This window comes from Micromesistius poutassou, assembly GCF_964030765.1.
Source record: "Micromesistius poutassou genome assembly, chromosome: 2".
Taxonomy (NCBI): Eukaryota; Metazoa; Chordata; class Actinopteri; order Gadiformes; family Gadidae; genus Micromesistius; species Micromesistius poutassou.
The window spans coordinates 13,962,345-13,984,407 of record NC_140272.1 but is presented as its reverse complement, the minus strand read 5'-3'; the positions used below and the strand labels follow the sequence as shown (position 1 = coordinate 13,984,407).

General features: G+C 46.3%; 1 protein-coding gene across 1 annotated transcript; it reads right to left on the bottom strand.

Annotated features, from left to right (window-relative positions):
• Positions 1-2,655: 2,655 nt before the first annotated feature.
• On the bottom strand, positions 2,656-21,539 carry LOC311338619 (proto-oncogene tyrosine-protein kinase Src-like; the record flags this gene model as incomplete). Its single annotated transcript, XM_084463908.1, is given in 13 exon segments — positions 2,656-2,739; positions 2,741-2,865; positions 3,396-3,527; positions 3,956-4,109; positions 4,595-4,671; positions 5,136-5,315; positions 5,989-6,144; positions 6,322-6,471; positions 9,035-9,138; positions 9,946-10,044; positions 11,749-11,848; positions 13,913-14,196; positions 21,298-21,539. Coding segments are annotated over 12 exon segments (1,635 nt in total). The 5' UTR covers positions 14,187-14,196; positions 21,298-21,539.
• Between the last annotated feature and the right edge of the window lie 524 nt (positions 21,540-22,063).

Genomic DNA, 22,063 nt, shown 5'->3' with positions numbered 1-22,063 from the left:
AGAGCATGTTGGGAGAAGGCTTGCATCACCATTGTAAAACCCTTGGGAGACTGGTGCGATTGGAGAGCAAAGCAAAGTCTGTACAAAAGTAATTACATCACACTCTTCTGTTTTAGATACTATTTACAAAATTTATCTTAAGTTTGCTAATAAATAGTTTTTTTTATAGGCCTTCTATAAGAGGTCCAAATACAGAAAAGGAACCCTCTTATTGCTGTATGGAACATATGTCATCGAATATAATAATTAAACAGTGAGCGGCCCGAACACATGAGATTTGAACTGCCATTTGATTGGTTCCAGTTAATGACATAGACGAATGTCATCAGCATGAAGTCAGTGAAATCTTTCAGCTTGCGATGGTGCCTTCGGTATAATTAGATTTTAGTATTTGGCTCAAGCTCAATCCACAGGTTGTTTTCCCCTTAACATTCTGTCACTCTTTCTTTACTATATTCTTTGCTACAGCCTTCACCTCATAAGACTAAGCCATAAGAAAGTGCGCAAAATACAACAGAAAGAGGAGTCGCTTGAATAATACGTCTACAAACCACTACGTTATGTACAGTATGACAAAGGAAAAGAACAAGGGCATTGTCGAGGAAGTACAAATCAATTCAAACATCGATTTCAATGCATGGCACACATTTCAGTGTTTTAAGTTATATAAAGTAAACATACACATGTTAATGTACACAACGGTATATTATTACTAGCACAATGAGCCATGAGCATAATGGCACGACCGCATGCTTACTGGGTCTCCAATCTGTAAGAATACTTTAATTAATCATGATTACCTGATACAACTTGTCGTTTCAATTAGGGCCGTCAGATTGCATATATATTTGATCCGAAACTGAACACTCTATAACACTCATTGGATTTGTATGACTTGAAAAGTTCAACACACAGCTGGGCAGACTTGTACTGTACATTTTAAAATAACTTAAACATATCCAAAATGAGCACCCAAATGAATAATAAAGCCATATATACATGGACAGCAGTAAAGAAACAGGAATTGGATTGGCACGGAACAAAGTTGGCTTCAATGCCCTGGATATATTACAGTAACACGACCAGTGGTCATTTCAGCCGCATTTTGAAACAAGGTTAAAAAGGGTTATAAAGGAGAAAACAATATCGTGTAGAAACGACTCCAAGCCTTTCATCTCTCCCTTCTGAAAGGCGTTCTCCTCTAAGGTGCTACCAGAACAGGGTTTTCTGTACAATTAGTTTGTTGTATTAAGATTTGCTGTCCAAGCAATGAGTCACCTTATATCAGTATGCATATAAGACACCTTTTTCGCTTAGATCCAACCTTTTGAAAAAGCAGTTGATTTAAAGTTAAGAGAGATAGAGAGAGATTAAAAAATTGAAGGAGGGTTAAAATATACATGTTTTGTGAGTTTGTGGATTACAAAACAAGCATTAAAATGCTGCTACCTACTTCCAGCATTGCAGAACCAGCCTGTCAACTACAATTACCCTGGCACTCCCATGATAAGTGGTGATTACAACTTATTCTTTTAAATTCATAAATTGGACACAAATGTATGAACAAAATTCAAAATGATGAATAAAGTAATAAATAAAATAAGCAAGCAAAAACCCAGACATTCACCCAGACATCAGAATAAAAAAACCCCACAATTGTTCCAGAGTCAACACTTGCTTGCTTGAAGAAGCAGCACTTGAGAAAACTGGAGAGAGCGAGAGAGCGATAGAGCGAGAGAGACAGAGACAGAGCGAGAGTGCGAGACAGAGACAGAGATCGAGAGTGAGAGTGAGAGACAGAGTGACAGAGAGACAGAGAGACAGAGACACAGAGAGAGAGAGAGAGAGATAATAATAAAAGGCAGACTTGAGAAAAAGACGAGGAAGACAAAAACAGACAGACCAAAGATTCACAGACATACACACAGGAAGTGATAGTGACAGGAAGGAGAGTGATTTGGAGAAAAGGAGGACACAGAAACAGAAAGTAGACATTCCTTTGGCACCTGTGCCACAGTGGCAGTGCTCTCCCAAGGATTACTGGAGGAGACCGCTGCACGCACACACACACACACACACACGCACACAAAAAACGGTGGGAGGTTCCATGAAAACACACCATCTAGCCACCGGAAGAGCATCTCCTGGCGTAAGGATCCGTCTCCTCACACGCGCCCCGGCTGCAGAATTCAACGTTGTTGGCACAGTCAACGGGAGTCCATCTCCAACCAAAACACGGTCCAAACAGCGCAGCCCCTGGGTCTGCTCCCGGTGCATAGGAGCACCCCCCTCCCCCCCCCCCCCCCCCCACCCCCCTGAGTACCTCTCCCGTCACAGAAGAACCTCACACCTCTCTCCACGCTTTCCTGCCATCGCTGGCAGGTCAAAACAAAAGGGAGCACCTCCGTGGTTCGTGGATGGGCCTTCTCCCCACCCCCGTGGCACAGTGTCCCGTTCCTATGGAGGCGGTCGTGTTCCCGCCACAGAAAATGGATTTAAAAACAAAGAAAAAAAGAAGAGAACAGAGCTCCTTCCATGGGGGGGGGGGGGGGGGGGGGGGGGGGGGGGGGGGGCGTAGTGCAGATGGATCGACTGTAAAAAGCTTCTTGGGGCGGAGGGGCAGCGAGGGGGGTGGGGGGCTAACCTACAGTGTCTCTATAGGTTCTCCCCGGGCTGGTACTGGGGCTCCGTGGACGTGAAGTAGTCCTCGAGGAAGCCCTGCAGGTACTCGAAGGTGGGGCCGCTCCTCGGGATCCTTCCGCCAGCAGGACAGCATGAGCTCATGCATGGAGCTGGGGCACTCGGACGGACAGGGCATCCGGTAGCCCCGGTCCACCTGGTCCAGCACCTCGCGGTTCACCATCCCTGGGACGGGACGCAGGCAGAGAGAGAAAGAGGGGGAGAGAGAGAGAGGGGGGGAGAGACAGAGACATAGAGAGAGAGAGAGAGAGAGCGAGCGAGAGAGACAGAGACACAGTTTTTGCGTGACATCACTGCGACTTATTGTGAGTTTCAAAAATGTCATTGGTGGTTTATAATGTACACATAATTCAACTTTTGGACAGTTAGGGTTTGGAAGGGTCACGCTTTTGGCGAGGTTGCTGCCACCTAAAGGTTAAAACTACAGTGATTGTATCAGTTGTCCTGTTTTCATAATTTCATGTTGTTATTACACTGACTAATACACCCTTTTCTGTTTTAAAACTGATACTGGTTAACCGTTGCATTATGCAATGCAAAGCTTTTACCTGCGAGTCTCAAGAAGATTCTAGCATATTATCTTCCTATTTGAACATGCGTGTGTGATTGTGTGTGTGTGTGGGTGTGTGTGCGTGGGCGTGTGGGTGTGTGCGTGGGCGTGTGGGTGTGCATTTCTATGCGGTGGAGGCCCATACCTGGGTAAGGGACTCTTCCCTTGGTGGCCAGCTCTGTGAGCAGCACCCCAAAGGACCAGACGTCTGACTTGATGGTGAAGCGGCCGTACAGGGCTGCCTCCGGAGACGTCCACTTGATGGGGAACTTGGCTCCTGGGGCATGATGGGAAACGGAAAAGACGCAGTGAGTTGGTGGATATGCAGGTCTACTGGCTGTGCACCGGTACATAGGAGGAGCAGAACCATCATGATAACTGCGTGTGTGCTTCGCTATCCATTTCATCTGGAGGACCCTGAGATGTGTGTGAGAGCTGCTCGATTATGGAAAGAATTATTTTGGTAAATATTGAAATCACGATTATTCAAACGATTATTTTTCAGTTTGAAAACATGTCGCTTTTATTCATGATTGCTCTCCAAAAAAAACTAATTCAAATCGAAAATGTTGTGAAAATAATGTACAAATATGTATCCAGCTCTTCTGCTCTTCTATTTCTACAATTAAAATTTGATTCATTGCACCGCCCTAGTGTGTGTATGTGTGTGTGTGTGTGAGTGTGTGTGTGGTGGTCTCCTCCTACCCTGTCGGGCCGTGTACTCGTTGTCCTCAATGAGCCGCGCCAGGCCAAAGTCGGCCACCTTACACACCAGGCTGTCCCCCACCAGGATGTTGGCCGCCCGCAGGTCCCGGTGCACGTAGTTCATTCGCTCCACGTACGCCATGCCCGCTGCAATCTGCGGGGAGGGAGAGAGTGACAGAGAGCGAGAGTGACAGAGAGACAGAGAGAGAGAGAGAGACGGAGAGCATGGCAGAGGGCGAGAGAGCAAGAGCGAGAGCAAGAGAGTTGGAGGGAGAGCAAGAGAGATGGAGTGAGAGGGAGTGAGACAGAGAGGGAGAGAGAGAGCAAGAGAGATGGAGAGAGAGCAAGAGAGATGGATAAGGGAGAGGGAGTGAGACAGAGAGAGAGAGACAGAGAGTGAGAGAGAGAGAGAGAGAGTGAGAGAGAGAGAGAGAGAGGGGGGAAAGATAACAGAGCGAGAGAGAGAGAGAGAGAAAAACAAGATACAAAACGTCAGCAGAAAGAACAAGAGGAGCTGAGCAATACAAGAGCAGGGAGAGGGGATCGGGGAGTGGGGAGGGGCTCTCTACTGGGCTGGGATCAATAGCTACGGAGGAACACGGTGCATTGAGAGGCAGTAGATCTGGGCTTAGATGGTACCTGAGATGCCATGTCCACTAGCTGAGGAAGACGAAGCAACTTCCCTGCGTCACCTTTGAGGAAGTCCAGTAAACTACCTGTTCAGCAAACAATATACATAGGGAATTAGGATTCAACGGCACAAAGAAACGACCTGAAGTAAATTGTGGCCCCTGTTCAGCAAATTATTGACAGGCAGGTCTGGTATGGGGGCAGGTGAGTCTCGTGGCTCGGGTTTTCATGAGTTCTGTCTCTGTATTCACTGTATGCTTTTGGACAGAAGAGACTAGTAAATTATTACATTGTTTACTGAATGTTAATGCCTTTGCATGTGTGTGTGTGTGTGTGTCCAGGCACAAGTTTTGGGTGTGTGTGTGTACTGTGCGCATGTGCTTATCTGCTTGTGTGTGTGTGTGTGTGTGTATCCACGCCCAAATGCACGTGTTTCGTGTGTCTGTGCGCATGTGCTTGTCTGCGCACGCCCGCAGCCCCATGTGTGAGTGTGGGTGTGTGTGTGTGTGTGTGTGTGTGTGTGTGTGTGCGTGTGCGTCTCCGGGGTCACCTTGGCTCATGTACTCGGTGACGATGTAGATGGGCTCCTCCGACACCACGGCGTACAGCTGCACCAGCTTCTCGTGCCGCAGCTTCTTCATCACCTGCGCCTCCTGCAGGAAAGCCTCGGGGGACATGGTGCCGGGCTTCAGGGTCTTGATGGCCACGCGCGTCGTCCCGTTCCAGGTGCCTATGGGGAGACACGGCCTGTTGAGTCACTGTCTGATGCCACTGGGACTGACGGACAACAACCCCCCCCCCCCCCCTTGGAGGGTCGGTGTGTCGAGCGTTTTGTTGTCATGTGATATTTGAAATTTAAAAAATGAACACTTGCACCGAAAGGTTACAGAGAGCTTTAGTCACACACAACACAACACATGACCTTTTCGAGCCTGGCTCTCGTCCCCCCCAATGGACGAGGCTCTACATGCACACGATTCGGGGAGAGCAGCGTATGCTCAGAGCTAATAAATGACAAATAGGGCAAAGAATGAACGGAACCAGATCCGCTGTAAAGAAACATGATGTCAGCCCACTCTCAAGAGTCGGCGGCAGCAAGCCACAGATTACAACGGCTCCCCTCAGGAGCGATTAACGCGAGCCGTCGACAGGTCCACAGAAATGACATCAACGCAAAAAAAAAACGCAGCGAGCAGACGCCGGCCAGCGGCAGATTCCTCCCAACACACGATTATAAGAGTGGAGCCAAGCGGCCATAGCTCTCTTTGGCTGCTTCCAAATGGGTTACACAACCGTGAAAGCACGGGGACGGAGTAATGGAGACGGACCTAGGTGGCCGTCGGTAACAGAGAGAGCCGGAGCCAGAGTGAGTGAGAGAGGGAGAGGGAGAGAGGGACACTCACCCATCCAGACCTCCCCGAAGCAGCCCTGGCCCAGCTTGAGGTCCAGGCGGAGGGACTCGCGGGGGATCTCCCAGGCGTCCCGCGCTAGCCCCTGGGTCTGGGGCTTGGCCACGGGACACACGTCTGTCAGTGAGTGACACAGGCCGTCTGAGTGCTCTGGAATGAGACGATGAGGGTGAGGGCGGTTAGGATGTGGCGTCAACCTCTTGACCACCATCCCTCTTTTGGAGGGATTTCCTCCTGAATTATACGTCTAAATATATACACTTATAACTCAGGTGGACAGGGGGAAGGTAGAGGTGTATGTGTGTGGGGGGGTTTGGGTCTACTGACTGCGGTAGTGGAAGACCAGCTGCTGGAGGCTGCTGAACTGGGTGCGGGATGTGATGTAGAAGCCCCCGCTGTCCAGCTTGCGGATCTTGTAGTGCTTCACGTTCAGCCCTTTGGTGTTGTCATAGTCCAACACTGACAGACAGTACGCCCCTGCAGACACAGACCCAGAGTAGGAGGAGGAAGAAGAGGAAGAAGAGGAAGAAGAGGAAGAGGAGGAGGAGGAGGAGAAGAGGGGGTTGTTTGATCAACAAGGTTAGAAAGACGACACTAGTTGGCGTTCACCTTATCCACGACAGCTGTGATTAGGGTTAGGTCCATGTCTGCCCTCCATTATAGCTTCCTCTGAAAGCGGAGCCGCCTCCTCCAATATAAACATCATGATCCTTGATGATCCCCTTGAGCCAATCAGCAATTCCACCAATATTCAATACAATCTACTTTCATCATTTCACCATAGTGAAAACAATGAAAACAAAAACAATGTGATGTTGAGCTAAGCCAAGCTAATCTCAGACGTTTCTAATGCAACCCCTAGTGTCAGAGAGTTAGGACGTTTTTTGGTGTTATTGAGTAACTCATAAGCTGCGCAACAAAATTGCTTATTCACTTTTTGATCCAGCAGTCGCTTCGGGCACGTCTGCGTTTTACCAGAAGGGTAAAACGCATGGAACGTTTTACCCTTCTGGTGCTCCCAAGAAAATGATTCAAATGGAGATTTGGTAGGATCAAAGGCTAGAAAACAAACAAGACATTTGGCAACATGTCAGCAGAACAAGTATTTAAGTATATACGTATATATATATATATATATATAAGATCAGGATTCGTTTTCCGTTTGATGTGTTCCAGAAATGAAGCTGGCCTGTTGGTGCTTGTGTCTTCCACCCCGGGGGCCTGTGACCATGCTACCATGCACGTCTGCATATGAGCCATACCCTTCATCTTGGTGGGGTTTACGCATCAACATTACCAGCGGCAAAACATAGCAACACACCCCCGGGATTATTAACCCCCTACCGCTCAGTCCCCCCCTCCTCTCTCTGGAACACTTCCTTTTTTCGACGCCTCTGTTGATACACTATTCTCTATATGAGCAATATGGGTGTGCACGCTCATGTGTGCGTGGTGTGTGGCCGCGTGTGTGCCCGTGCAGTCGTAATTTGTGTGTGAGGGTTGGAAGAAAAGAGATTCACAGCCGAGGGGTGAAAGGCAGCACCCTCCTAAGAATGACCTAGTTCTGCTAGTGATTCAACCCTATTGATTCACAGGCCCCAGTGCCCCCGCCCCCTCCCACACCCTATGCTCCCTCTGTCCCCCCTGCTCAGCGTTCCACACATACTGTATAAAATGGAGCTGCAACAACTCCCTAAGGACCACAGCCCTGTCAGATCCTACGTCAGAGATTGAGAGCGACAGGCAGAGAGTGAGGGAGAGGCAGAGAGGGAGGCAGAGAGCAAGAGAGAGAGAGAGAGATAGAGAGAGAGAGGCAGAGAAAGAAAGAGTGTGAGGTAGAGAGGCAGAGAGAGAGAGGCAGAGAGCGAGAGCGAGAGAGAGAGAGAGACAGAGAGAGAGAGAGAAAATTGATCCACTGAACTCCAAAGCCAGAGTCCCATGACTGCAGAGAGAGTGCGGCAAGTACCACTGGCTAGGGTTTTTTTTAAATACCTACTACCTTCATTAAGACGCTTTGCCCCCTTTTCTTTTACAAGTGATTCCCCAGAGACAGGCCATCTCCCCAATGGAAAATAAAGGCTTTATGGCAGAGAATGAGATCTGGCTTTAGGGACATATGGTCGACACATACAAAATAATTGATACAAAATTGTCTCTCAGCCAGTTCTGCATTGGACGTTCTGGTGGGGGGGCCCACCAGAACGTCCCCCAACCACCCTATGCACATTTGCAATGTGCATTTGCAGTGACAAATTGAATACATTTGTTTGTGTGTGTGTGTGTGTGTGTGTGTGTGTGGGGGGTTGTGGTTACCAAGTGAAACTGTATTTCTGAGGAAAATTAGAGCAAATAGGTATTTTTGGACTGCAATCATTACACAAAGCACTTGTGTAATGCTTTTACGGGGGTTGTTGCAGACGATAAAATATGTGAAATAGTATCCAACTTTTGTACAGAATGTATTTGTATTTACATTATATATTAGCAGCCGTCCTTATGGTTATGCCACTGCCTCAAACCGTGGAAAGCCTTGCCATACGTGCAGCTTGCTATGTACAGCTGTCGTTTAACAACATTTCTGAGGGAAGAGTTTAATGCAGTCATCTGTTGTTTGGAAATGCTGCATGGAGACATATGGGATAGGGATTTCCTACAGTGTTAGTGTGTGTGTGTGTGTGTGTGTGTGTGTGTGTGTGTGTGTGTGTGTGTGTGTGTGTGCGTGTGCGTGTGTGAGAGAGAGTTTGAAATGGCAGCAGCATGGGCGGTACAAAGGGATATAAATATACACAGAATTTTTTTTTCAGTTTTGCAGTAGATTTGGTTCTTTTGAGATGTAATAGCCAATCTTTAATCTTGAAATGACAACAATGATTTTATGTTTTGTAATGATTAATCGTACTTTATAAATCCACGGGACAGGGTAGCATAAATCATTGAGTTGTGGAAGAACTTTTCTATTCCTCTTTCAAAACACTGTCAAAACTATAGCCGCCTCACTTAGATCTGTCTTCCCCCTCCACCTCCTCCTCCTCCTCCTCACCTTTAGTGGTCTCGCTCTCGCGTACCAGGAACGTTCCCCGTCTGTTCTGCGAGCTCAACAGGAGCCTCTCAGAGTCTCTCCGAGTGATCTTCCCAAAATACCACCTGCCAAACGGAGGGAATGGGGAGGGGGGAGCATTAGACGGGTGGAGACAAATGACAAGCCTGCGCGCCTGGTGCAGACAACTGGTGATAGAGGCCCTACCACACCATCAGTAAAGGGGCCTTCTCAGAGTAACAGTTAACAGGGATGTCGGGACACCAGCGCGTTGCTGGTGTGGCTTGACCTCAGCAGAAATACTCATTCAGTCTCGCCACGCGAGCCGTGTCTGCAATCGTGTTGTCGTGGATCTGGATGCAATGTATGACAAATCACGTTGATGTCACCGTTTTATTGGCATTACTATCATGAGATGTCATTAACACACTTGAATGATTGCATTCCACTCCAAAAACGGTGAAACGCAGGATGTTTGTAAATGCAAACATGAACATGAAAATGTGTTGGATTCTCAATGTTTTAATGGTATCTTATTGTTTCCCGCCATCGTGAAAGAGGGTAAAAATAATCGTGTGTCTGACCTTGTCTCACTAGTAAAATGTGTCTCTTTTGGCAGTCTATCAATCCACAGATGGCTGCTTTTCTTTTCAGTGAGTATCATACTGTATTTGGGGTAGCAATCCTTTCCTAAGAACAAGTGTCCTTCTTATACTTTTTTTGATGCCATTTATACTGATATGAGGAGACTACGACTATGACGGGGTGTGAAAACTGGGCGGGGGATGGGGGGATGGGGAGAGGAGGGGGTGAAACAATCGGTGCCGGAAAATGTACAATGAAGGAATAAAATAAACAAGAAAAGCCCAGAGAGAGAGCGAGAGAGAGAGAAATAAGGGGAGGGGGTGATGTACTCTTCTGCTTGGATGGAGTCGGATGGGGCCACGTAGTTGCTGGGGATGTACCCGCTCTCTCCGGTCGTCAGGGAGCGAGCCAGCCACCAGTCCCCTTCCCTAAACATATAGGTGTGATACATGAAGAGAGACACACACATAGAGACAGCGGGAGAGAGAGAGAGAGAGAGAGAGAGAGAGAGAGAGAGAGAGAGAGAGAGAGAGAGAGAGAGAAAGAGAGAGAGGGAGAGGGAGAGGGAGAGAGAGAGTGTCTATTAGAGCAAGAAAGTGAGTGAGCAGTTCAATCCGAGGTCAATGTACTTCATGATAAGAGAGGGACATAGATCACAGGGTAGAATGATAGAAGAAGCTACAAGCCACATCTTTCATATATACATCTACATGCATCCACATTGGGTGTATTGAAATAAAATGCAGAATTCAGGGAGGGGATTTGGCATTAGAGCGTCTAACATGTCAGAGTGCATCCAATTAATACTGATCTAGATGCTACACTATGTCTACCAAGCACACCCGGGCCTCTCTAAAGGGGATGGGGGCGAACACAAGGCGCATCGGAAAGCATGTGTGGACTGCACAAAAGGGATACTGACCTGAAGCTGTACTTTCTCCTAGGAGAAACCGTGAAGCGTGTGAGAGAGAGAGAGAGAGAGAGAGAGAGAGAGAGAGAGAGAGAGAGAGAGAGAGAGAGAGAGAGAGAGAGAGAGAGAGAGAGAGAGAGAGAGAAGAGGGAGAGATGACAGAAAACAGCAGACACATCAAGACACAGCAGAGCGTGCGGCGGTTGTAGAGGTGACGGCCATGGTGCTTCGTGGAGCGCCACGGACGGACCGGGCGGTAGGGATGCTGACCAGTGATGCTGTTATATAAATCGTGTCCTACAAGCCCACTGCTTTTAGCATGAGACTATTTATGAACGGCGATATGCACTTCCTTATCTGTTCTCGGAAAAACGTTGGGAGACATTTTATTTGTGATTGCCAATATCAATTTCCCAACCTATTCAGACCAGTTCTTTTTTTGTACAAAATCAATGCATGCTCGGTTGACCTGTAGGTGGAGGCGTGGGGTAAAAGAACAACAATACAAAAGGCAGGAATCAAAACATAGCAGTGAAAGAGATCCCGACGATTCACTGGCTCCATCACGGGTGGAATCACAGTGGAAGAGACGCCACGCATGGAGCATGCCTCCATGTTGCACTGTCACAGTTCAGTGTGACCGTACTGCTGCTACTCAGCCGCCAGAACGCTCGTCCCACCAGGAGGTTGCGGAGGGAGAGACCGTACAGAACAACACCATTGTCAGGAACGCCACAGGACCACCTGCTCTACAAGCGTTTTTTCTGGGAAATGGTGCCTTTTATATTTAGCTGTACTACGCTTCCTGTGCTGCCACTGCCAATCTGTCGGGGGTGGGAGGGGAATTAGGGTTTCAGTTCAAGTGAGCACAACTTTCGTTCTACGCTTTACTATGCAGGAATAACAAAAACCAAAAACCCGTTGCTTGCTGGATTCATTGTGATCCATTGTAGGACGTCTGTATAATCCTACAATGGATCACAATGTGTGACATTGTTTTTGGTGTTCTTTGGCTGGGATCAGGCCTGAGGTCCTGATGACATCAGCACTCTTGACTAGAGGACAGAGTGATTTAACCGAGGGAAGCTCTCGCTGTGCATCTCATTCTTATCGATTTGTGTGTTTACACCCGAGAGCGGATCTGACTGAGACCCTGCCGTCTGGACCGGCCTCAGGGAGAGGTTCGGGCACTGATATGAAATCCATGACAGGTCCTCCTTACGTGTTGTTGACGATCTGCAGCCTGTCCCCCTTCTTGAAGGTCAGGTCGGAGGCTGTCCGCGACTCGTAGTCATACAGGGCCACGAACGTAGTGACACCGCCTGCGAGACATGGATCAAAAGGAAGCGCACCGCACACGCACACAGAACAAAGTGTTTTAAGGAAGTGGCCATTTCTCCACACCTCCCCCACTACAAATATCTCCCACAATCAACACACACAACTGGCCGGTAATATAGAAGTGATATTTGTACAACGATGGTTGAAATGTGAAAGGCTATGTGGTTCGACAAGCTTACACAAGTTCTACAAAGGATCATCCACGTTTTGCACAGCAACCGCACCACTGACATAATCGACCACCAACACCGGGTTAAACCTACACCGCTAAAGTAAAAACTGAAAACAGTTACACATTATTTTATTTTGGGACCACATTGAGCATAAATGGCTCTGCTAATGTAGGCTGGAGGATAGCCACTAAATATAATTGTGACTACAAGTTTGGTCATCAATTCTCAAAACTGATTAGGAAAATAGATCAATCTGAATTTCCTCCGTGTTTGCCTTGACTGGAAAGTGCTGAACGTTTCTAGGTAATCTAGGACGCTTGGGAACCCTGATAAAAGGGGCTTTCCTTTGGTCGTAGGCTGCACGAGCCGATGGAAACTGTGGGATTTCTCTAGCCAATCATCGATTAGTTTGTTAAAGAGAGAGCGAGAAAGAGAAGAGACGGAGGGCAGTAAATCTATCTTATGCGAGCAGATGTGGCGCCAATCTCTCCAGACAGAGCTGCATTAGGACAACCATCTGGCCAGTCTAGACACATGACATTACAGTCCAATGTCATCACCCCCCCATTGCCCTGACATGATTAAAATGTGTGACATTGACGTCGCATCAAACATCTCAGTATTTGCTGTGACCCGACACATGGAGTATGTCAGACATGAGCAGACCTATTCATATCGATGGTGACCTATTGATCACTGCTCTGCTACAAGCGGCAGGCTCACTGGATTCTGAAGAAGAGCTCCAGTGATTGTATGAAATTATGGTTTTATATTTGTTTGTGCAGCACAGATTACATTTGGTAGCTGGCTCCATGCGAAAGGCTTTTTAGGTACCTACTAGATTGACATGTAATGAGAGGTCGAGATCTTCCCAGTGATTCTTTCAGTCAGCGTTAACTTCCACTTGCTCATGACTCAAGAGAGCACTTTAGGCCAAGATACAAAAAAAATAATAATCCATGCTAATGCACAACATCATGATGCTAATGATCGACAATTTGATGCCAGTAATCAATACCTTGATGCCTGACATTATAATCAACCAATCATCAATATTACGTCAATATTTTACATATTTTTTCTAAAGAATCAAATCAAATCGAAATGACATGTATTGATGTGAGCTTCACTGATGAGATTGAACAACCATGTCCTTTTTAGCACTCTTGCAAATAGCCTTCATCTTTTTACTACGTGGCCAGAAGACTGGGATTAAAGCAATTATGTTCATATTCTTCCAAATCCCCATACAGACCAGCAGTGTTTTTCACAATCACACTATCACCCTTTTTTTTTTTTTACAATATTCAGTTTCTTCAGTACATCACAGTGTGTGACAATGCCACTTACCTTGGCCCTAATAATGACTTCAGCAACCCACACATAACACGTACAAAAAAAACATTTCCGGTGATAGAAGACGTGGCCCTTCAAGCAGAAAATGAAAATACTTTCATTTGTATTAACTCTCACCGATATGCAGCTGCCATATCGCTGAGAGTTGTTTTTGCTTTTAAGAAGAATAGGATGTTGTTTCAGACGCATCCCTTGCCCCGTGATTGAAGTCCCTGGATTTAAATCTCATGCATTTCTGCGACACGCACTGCATCAAACCTGCCATAGATGTAGAATGTCTCCAATACAAATTCACCAAAGCAGATATATACATATAAGCAACAGAACCTTCATACATTAGCACTTATAGTGAAATTCCTCATGAAATATAATGCTAACAATAAAATGTGATATAAACAAAGACAACCAAAATACAGATATATCAAAGAAATTGTATTGGAGATTGCTCGAAAATCTAGGACAAGGGCCTCCACCCGTTCCCCCATCACTTCTATGGCCCAGCCGTCGGAGGCCTACCTGACAGAGGGCCCCTCTGGGGCGAGGTCAGCGTGCCCGTGTGGTCCACGCCTCCGAACAGCGCCATCTCCGGAGTGTTGGAGGGCGCGTGCTGGTGCTGCCCCCGGTGCTCCCGCCTGCCCGTCCCCGCCGCGGGACTCCGGTTGGGGGTCTGGGTCTGCTGGGCGGGCCCCAGGTGATGGAAGTGTCCGCTGTCCGAGCCAGTGCCGATGGTCCCGTCCAGGCTCATGGAGCGCTGGCCGGGCTCCTTGGGCTTGCTCTTGCCCGCCCCCATGTGCACGGACCTGGGCGAGACAGAGGTCAGAAGGAGGAGGGGGTCATTTTGGATTCAGCTGGACTCATTCACTGGCTTCTGTCCCTTAACGCACATCCCTGCTCCTATGGCTAGGCACTGTCAGAAATGCCACATTTTAATTAATTTGGACACTATAATTAATTTGAAATATGCCACATATGCCACATGGCCTAATGGAAATATAGACATTATCGACAATTATGACAATCTAGAAGGACCACATATTCATATAGCTATTGTGAAGATCAGATCAGACTTTTTTTTACTAAATAAATATCAAATAGGAATCCATGATTGATTTATGGACCAATATGGATATTTATGACCAAGAGTGTCCCTTTTTTCCTAAAACAACATTCATTTACAGTATTTATATTTCCATAACTAAACCAGTCGCCCTTTGGACTCAATTCAACTAAAAACACAATAGTTCCATGAGTTCAGCTATAAATGATCTGAGGGAAAAGGAACAGAGGTTTAATCACTTCCTTCTTGTTTTATCTTTGACAACTGACATTTACCCGCACCCCCACGACCGTGAGCCACTGCAGTTGTGCTAGCTAACTGGCGCTCCATACGTGTTGGACTTCTTCCAGGTACAGTCAGCTCCCAAGAAGGCTAAGACTGAGGATGAAACACCTTGAAATCACCAATACACGCACACGCACACACACATACATACACACACACACACACACACACACACACACACACACACACACACACAGTAACACACCCTTCAGACTCAAAGCCATGCTATCAGTCAAATGGATTTTCTGAGAATCAATAACGTAATAAATATTAAAAATATATATATATATATTCAAATGAATCTTATTTCTCTTCCAAAATTCCAATGTGGAGTAGCTCCTTCCTACTCTCAGGGCCTAATAGTAACAAGTTAGACCCTTCAGTTTGGTAGTTCGCTGGCACAGAACTAAACAAATAACCTAACAAGAGACAAACATGCTCAAGAAGCCAGGCTTACAGTTTGTAATAAGATACAAGAGGAGTCCATTCATTTCCTTTTGGGGAATTCTAGGGTGACTCAGTATGAGACTGTCTTTTTTTAAGCTTGTTTACCAGAGGCGTGCACACACTTTTGTGAATATTGAACTTCTCAGTTTCAGACCGTGTGTATATGCTGTGTGTGTGTGTGTGTGTGTGTGTGTGTGTGTGTGTGTATGTGTTGTGAGAGCAGCTGTTCCTTAATTCCCGTGAACACAGAGTTTGTCATGAGACACAACCCCCCTACCAGCAAACCAGCATATCAGACGCAAGCCTCTCTGACAAGACCAGAGTGTGACTAACAGCGACGACGAGAAGTGGAACAGGAAAAAAGGCTGTAAAAAGAACCGCGTGGGCGCCTTGTCGTGGCGGGCCCACGGACAGCTGTGGACTCGTGGGTGGAGAGGGAGAGAGACAGAGAGACACAGAGTGAGAGAGTGCAAGAGAGAGAGAGAGAGCAAGAGAGAGAGAGAGAGAGAGAGAGAGAGAGAGAGAGAGAGAGAGAGAGAGAGAGAGAGAGCGAGAGAGAGAGAGAGAGAGAGAGAGACCCCTGTGCCGAACACAACACACAGTCACACAGATGCAGGTAGGGGAATTCTCCCACATAAAGAACATATCCTGCTGAGCAAACGTGTGGGTGGATCGATACATGTGTGTGTGTGTGTGTGCGTGCGTGCGTGCGTGTGTGTGTGCGTGCGTGCGTGCGTGCGTGTGTGTGAACGAAGGCATGTACTATGCATGTGCGATTGCATTGCAGTGACTTCAAGCGTACGTGTGTGTTCACGCAGGCTTTGATTCAACCCCTGCCAGGCCCTGATCTGCCACAGTAGGGAGGTGGTGGTGGTGTTGGGGGGGGGGGGGGAGGGGGTAACATATCCTATGGTGCAGCACTGACTCACACACAGAGACAGGCCCCAAGGCCTGATGCAAAAGATAGGTCAACGTGGGCAGTGGCAAGCCGCTCAATTAGGCCGAGAGGCCAGCTGGATGGGGGTGGCGGTGGGGGAGTGGGGTTAATGGACTTTGGGCCTGGTTGGTTGGTACCACCCGGAGCGACGGTGGACATGACGTGCGCGCTTTGGGTTCCGTAAAAAGGACAACGTGTTGTGGGTTGGTCACTGCTGGTCGTTTGGCTGGGCGGTCGCCCACCGACAAAATTGTTGTAGACCAGTTCCATTCGTGTTAAACCAGGAACGAGGAATTTAGGAAATATAATCACAGAGAATTCTACGACCGACAGAACGCACAGTGTCCGACCAATAGAACAAACAAACCTTTCAGATGAAAATAACAACCTATAAATCAATTCAAACTTCGACTGCAAACGTGTAATATATATGATTGTATGATGCCAGTGATGGATTGTAAACACAACACTGAGATATCACTCGCCAAAATAAAGTCAATCCCCATCCTCTTGCCAAGAGACCACTTTAGCCAGCTGTTGGATGACCTTGACGGCACAGCCTTTTTGGAATGTGCCAAGCAAATCATTGAATGCTAATGCTATGCTTAATTTAAACATAGCAATACTCTCGCTAAATACATTATAGAGCACCATCGTACTCCCCAGTGTAGACCCGTATTAAACAGGGCTGGTTTGCTCAATAACCATTTGCTTCTGCATGAGAAGCATCAAAGTACATCCGCTTTGGTCTGTGGATCCACACAGCTTCTTCTCCCCAGCTATGTGGCCATATGATAGGATATAGTCCCCACTCAAATAGCACACTTGTTAACCGTGATATTGCTTTGCAAGGTATTACACTTACTGGCTGAGGAGGAAAGGAAAAGCCCCAGTGAAAGATAACAGAGTGTCCACTTCTTTAGATGGAAGGTGTAAGCCTTCAGCCTTATATACAGAACCCGTAATCTATCTAAAACTCAACCGAATAGTAGCAGTAAAGCTAGTAGGCTATTTGGACACAATGAGCCTACTTCCCATTCAATGTATTCACTGATGGACTTGGTGTTGGGACTACAGAGCAGCCAGTGTAAAAGGTTCAAGAGCATTTCCTGCCTGTTGAAGTTCAAGCTTTTCTTACTGTATCTTTTGATCTACTTTGAGTTTGTTAAGGAATTTGCCACATTACTTTAATGTGAGTGATTAGTTGTGTATCTTTTCCAATGATGCATTGAATGTATGAATGACTTATTACTAATCATTAAATATAAAGACAACAATGTTTCCCCTACAAGCATCCAGCAGTGGTGCAGCGCCACCACTGGATTACTAGCGCCACTGCAATCAGCCATGCATAAAAAATATAAAGATGCTGACCGCATAATAGTGCCATGTATATATAAAATAATAATAATAATTACAAAATGCATGATGATACTGGCATTAGACTAAAACCATGAAGAGAAAAAGTGACTTAATAAAATAAAGTAGGCTAAATAATATTTGATAGTGTAGAACAGAAGCAACAGTATTATGAATCCCAGATGGTGGGATTGCACACTTAAAAACTGTGTTTGCGCTAACATAAATTCTACGAAAATGTAGCTCGGATACATAGTCCTCTCGCAAGCCATTTGTTGTTATGTTATATTGTTATACCATTTCTTGGAATGAAGGCACCATAGACAGACTGGGATTACTGATCACATTAAAACCTTTCTGGCATATCAGCCCCATGCACAAGCACATGCATCAACACAGTGAATCTCACCCACACCTCAGCACCGCTACACGAAAAATGATTATGGGAAACAAAGAAAATGAAAACCTAAAATAGAAAGAGTGAGCAAATAAAAGTGCTCAGTAAAATCTAGAACCTGCTCAATGTAGCCTGTCCCTACTTCTTGCAAGGGTTCTCCGACTGGCCTAGCCAAAACATTGCACTTGGCTGTCTCAAAGTCGCTGCAAGTAAACAAATTTGCTTGCTGCCTCCGGTGCACTGGCTTTCTCTCTGACATCACGTGGTCGCCTCATCCCAACAACAACACATCTGACAGGGAAAGGAGAGGAGAGTGAGAGAGAGAGAGAGAGAGAGAGAGAGAGAGAGAGAGAGAGAGAGAGAGAGAGAGAGAGAGAGAGGGGGGGGGGGGGGGGGGGGAGAACCAGTATTGGACAACTATTGAGAGAAGGAAATCAAAGGGAGAAGACGAGAGAGGGGGGGATTCAGGAAGAGTGTGGTGGGATTGAGGAAGGGTACGAAATGTGCCGGCAAGCACAAAAAAGTACATCCTGAGCAGCAGGGAGGCAGGAAGAAGGAAAGGGAAGAGGAGAGTGGGTGACCGTGGGGAATTGTGAGAAGAGCAGAGTGTGGCAGTGGAGGCAACAAAGGCATGATCCACTCCTCAAATCCATTATTACACCAGGGTACGTATCAAAGTCTCATTCCAGAGGAGATATTCCCACTGCTCGGGGAACTGCGTTGGGACTCGTCATGCTCAAACACGTGTGTCTTAGGAGGGCACCATGAGTGTCACAGGAGTGATGTCGGTGGGCAAGTTTTGAATTTGATTGGAGCAAAAGAACAGTGGGCTTCAATCAAAACCTTTGTCTGCCACAAAGAGAGTTCAAGAGAGTTGGAATATTTACCTCAGGGTTTTCGTAACTAAACATGTGAAATGGAGGAGCGAAAGAAACTAGGAAGAAAGCATGCAAAGTAGAATAGAGATCACTGAGGAGTAAACAGGAGTGGAGTTTTATACACTGCCAAGTAGCGACAGCCGCTTCTGTTAGACCAGGAATGTGAAATATCAAGATGGGCACTTCCAATTGCCTCAGACCTTCTCTGTGACCTTCTGCATCTTTCATATACCCCAGAAATTCATGTATCTCCACTACACATCCCTACAGTCACACAGAAAAAATAGAGACAAGTGTCTTTCCACTGAATCTTGTGTGAAATATCACATTTGAAGACCTGGTTCCTCACATAATCCAAGCACTGAAAAAAATCTCAGGAACTCCATCTTTCCTCTGCTTCCTCAGACAGCGCTGGTTAGCAGGATGCTGTGTTAAGTTTGGCTCTGACAGAGGCCAGTGAGTCATAACAGAGCGGAGCGGTAGTCAACCTGCTGTTCTTCAGAGAGGGAGCACGACCTCAGAGCCATGCCTCCGCCAAACACAACACTCGCGGGCGGCAGACACTTTCATGTTCCCAGTCCTTGTCCTTTGATACGGGTGTGCGTGTGTGTGTATGTATGTGTGTGTGTTTTTTTTCTCAGTGCCAACCTCAAAAGAAAATCATAATCCTACCTGCATAAATCTTGCACATCATACTGCATACAGGCTATACCTTAAACATACACGTCATAGATACTGTTTGGACCATAACGACAATGGCTGAGTTGTTTGTTTCCAAGATAAGATATGCTTTCGGCCTATGTCCTGGATGGTAAGGTGGACCACATCCACATGAGTACCAAGAGTACGGTTTATAAAGGGACGAGAGGACAGTATGTTTTGATTTAGGTTATAACACCTGCATACATGGTGAAACTGCAAGGCAGACACCATCACGTGACTGAACACCTTGCTCAAACGACAGCCGATGGACCAGCATGTGTCTGCTGAAGCCCTTTGTTTTTGACGTTCTCTCATATATGAGTACACAAAAGCATTTCATTATTTATTATTCCAGATATTTTTGGATTAGAAAATAATTACAAATGGCCTCCCAGGTCACACACTCCAGTGTATGGCTGGAATGTAACATTCTATAACTGCCTCTGACCTTGCAATTGTGTATCAACTAAAAGCCAGTGCACACACAGAGAGGATATGAGAAGAGAGGGAGGAGAGCAGAGTCGGAGGGCGGCTGCCAGCTGATAAAACCTACTTCCGTTTTCTGTCCATCATTGAGTGAACAGGCCGGCCTACAATTGTTTCTGGCGATGAGGATGGCTGCTGTATAATTAGCTCTTGTTCCATTCGGTGCCACAAAGAATAGGGAAGCAAAACATGAAAAGTCCCATACCCACTATTGAAGTCCAGACCCTTAGAGGGAAGGAGAGAGAGAGAGAGAGAGAGAGAGAGAGAGAGAGAGAGAGAGAGAGAGAGAGAGAGAGAGAGAGAGAGCTAAATCTAAATGCTCATATGAACACTAAGTAATTCTAAAGGATCCAATAGGCTTTCAAAATATAATTTGTGTTACAGTTTTTAAAGTTTATCATACATCCCTGACTTTCTTTGACTACTCTTTAAAAAACAAAAATTCGATTCTATGAAAACAAAGAATACAAAGATGTTTGCATTCTCTACTGATTAGTATCACTCAACGCTGGAATCACCTCACCATCATCATCACCATGCTGTGACCAAAATATAATCGTATGTGTTATATAATTGCATAATCCGAATATTTCAAACCTGAATAAACATGTTGACCCACACGTGTGAGGGATTATACAAAGACAACTAACAAAGGTACATGGATCATCCACATAATTACAATGCTATTTCCACGGGATTCCCACCAGTTGTTTTCAGACAACCTGTGTTCCTAGCAGCGAGGGGTGGGGTAGTGGGAGCCTGCACGGGCAGCAGCTGTCACAATGAGCCGCGTGAGCCATCAGAAAGAATGAAAGAAAGATAGAAAAGAAACCATAGTACAGTCGCATAGTAGCCCATGCAAGTACATTAAACCAAGAGTAAACAGATACTCAAGATGGATTTGTGAATGGGGAAAGGCATGATAAGACGACAGGACTGTTAGCCGTGCGTCTGACTCTACACAGCCAACATAGTGCAGCACTTATGCGGCCTGATGAATCAAAACAGGTGCTGTTACAACTCCATTTTGAATTTCGATGGATATTGTCATGATATTCTAAAGCGTTTTCCCCGTCTTATAGCGCAGTGTCATCTTGGGTAAAGGCATCAGATATTCGACCATTCCCCATCGTGAGCATCGTATATAAATGGGGCTATTCTCGAGCATGAGAGGCACCGGGCAATGGCCACATGAAGCCTCCGTTACACTGGCCTGTAACAATGAAACACACACCGCTCTAACGAATACAACATTTATCATTTTTTGCAACGCAATAGCTCGTATATGCTATATGAAAGCTGGTTATTTGTCACAATAGCTTTTAAGTTGGCGTAAATAGCCTATCTACTCACCTTTTAATGCGTCCTGAGATTGATTCGTAAATCAGGCGCGCGGATGAGATGTTCAATTAAATTCTAATCGCTGTCCTCATTAGAGAAATAATGGAAACGGCTATCCAGCTGCTGTTGAACCTCGGCCCGACCACAAATCCCATTTAGCGTATTTGGGAAGCGCCGAGAGAGGTCATGACGGATTCTGCTTTGATGAGGTGAGGGCACAACTCCCGGCTGCAGCGGATGACACAAACCTTCTGTTGTGCTTCCCTGGAAAAACGCTACGGTTTGATCAGTACACAAACCGCAGTCAATTCATGCGACGAAATGTATCGGCAAACCCAAGCGATCTAGTAAAAAACATGCCTAGTGAGTGGAAAGGCACGCGCACAATGCCCCACTGACGAAACCACGATGCACAAATATGATAGGTAGGCTGTATTACGCACTTTACGCAGCTAGATGGCGTCAAGAATCACGTCCCGACACTGATATTGACATGATGGTCGTATTACGCACGCTGTAGTAGGCCTAGGCATCCCCTATTCACTTGGTACCGAATGGATTGTAATGTACGTAGGCCTACATATCTAAATAATTCAATGGTAATGAAACGGAAGCATTTTGCACACAACATCACGTGTCAGATAATGGTTTGAGTACGGACACCCCTCATCGTAGCAGATTGGTTGGTTAAAAGACATTTTACAACGACGGTGTATAAATAGGCTTTTTGGTCAGGGACCGTTGGATATAGTCGTCCTACGTCATGGTCCAATTTGAA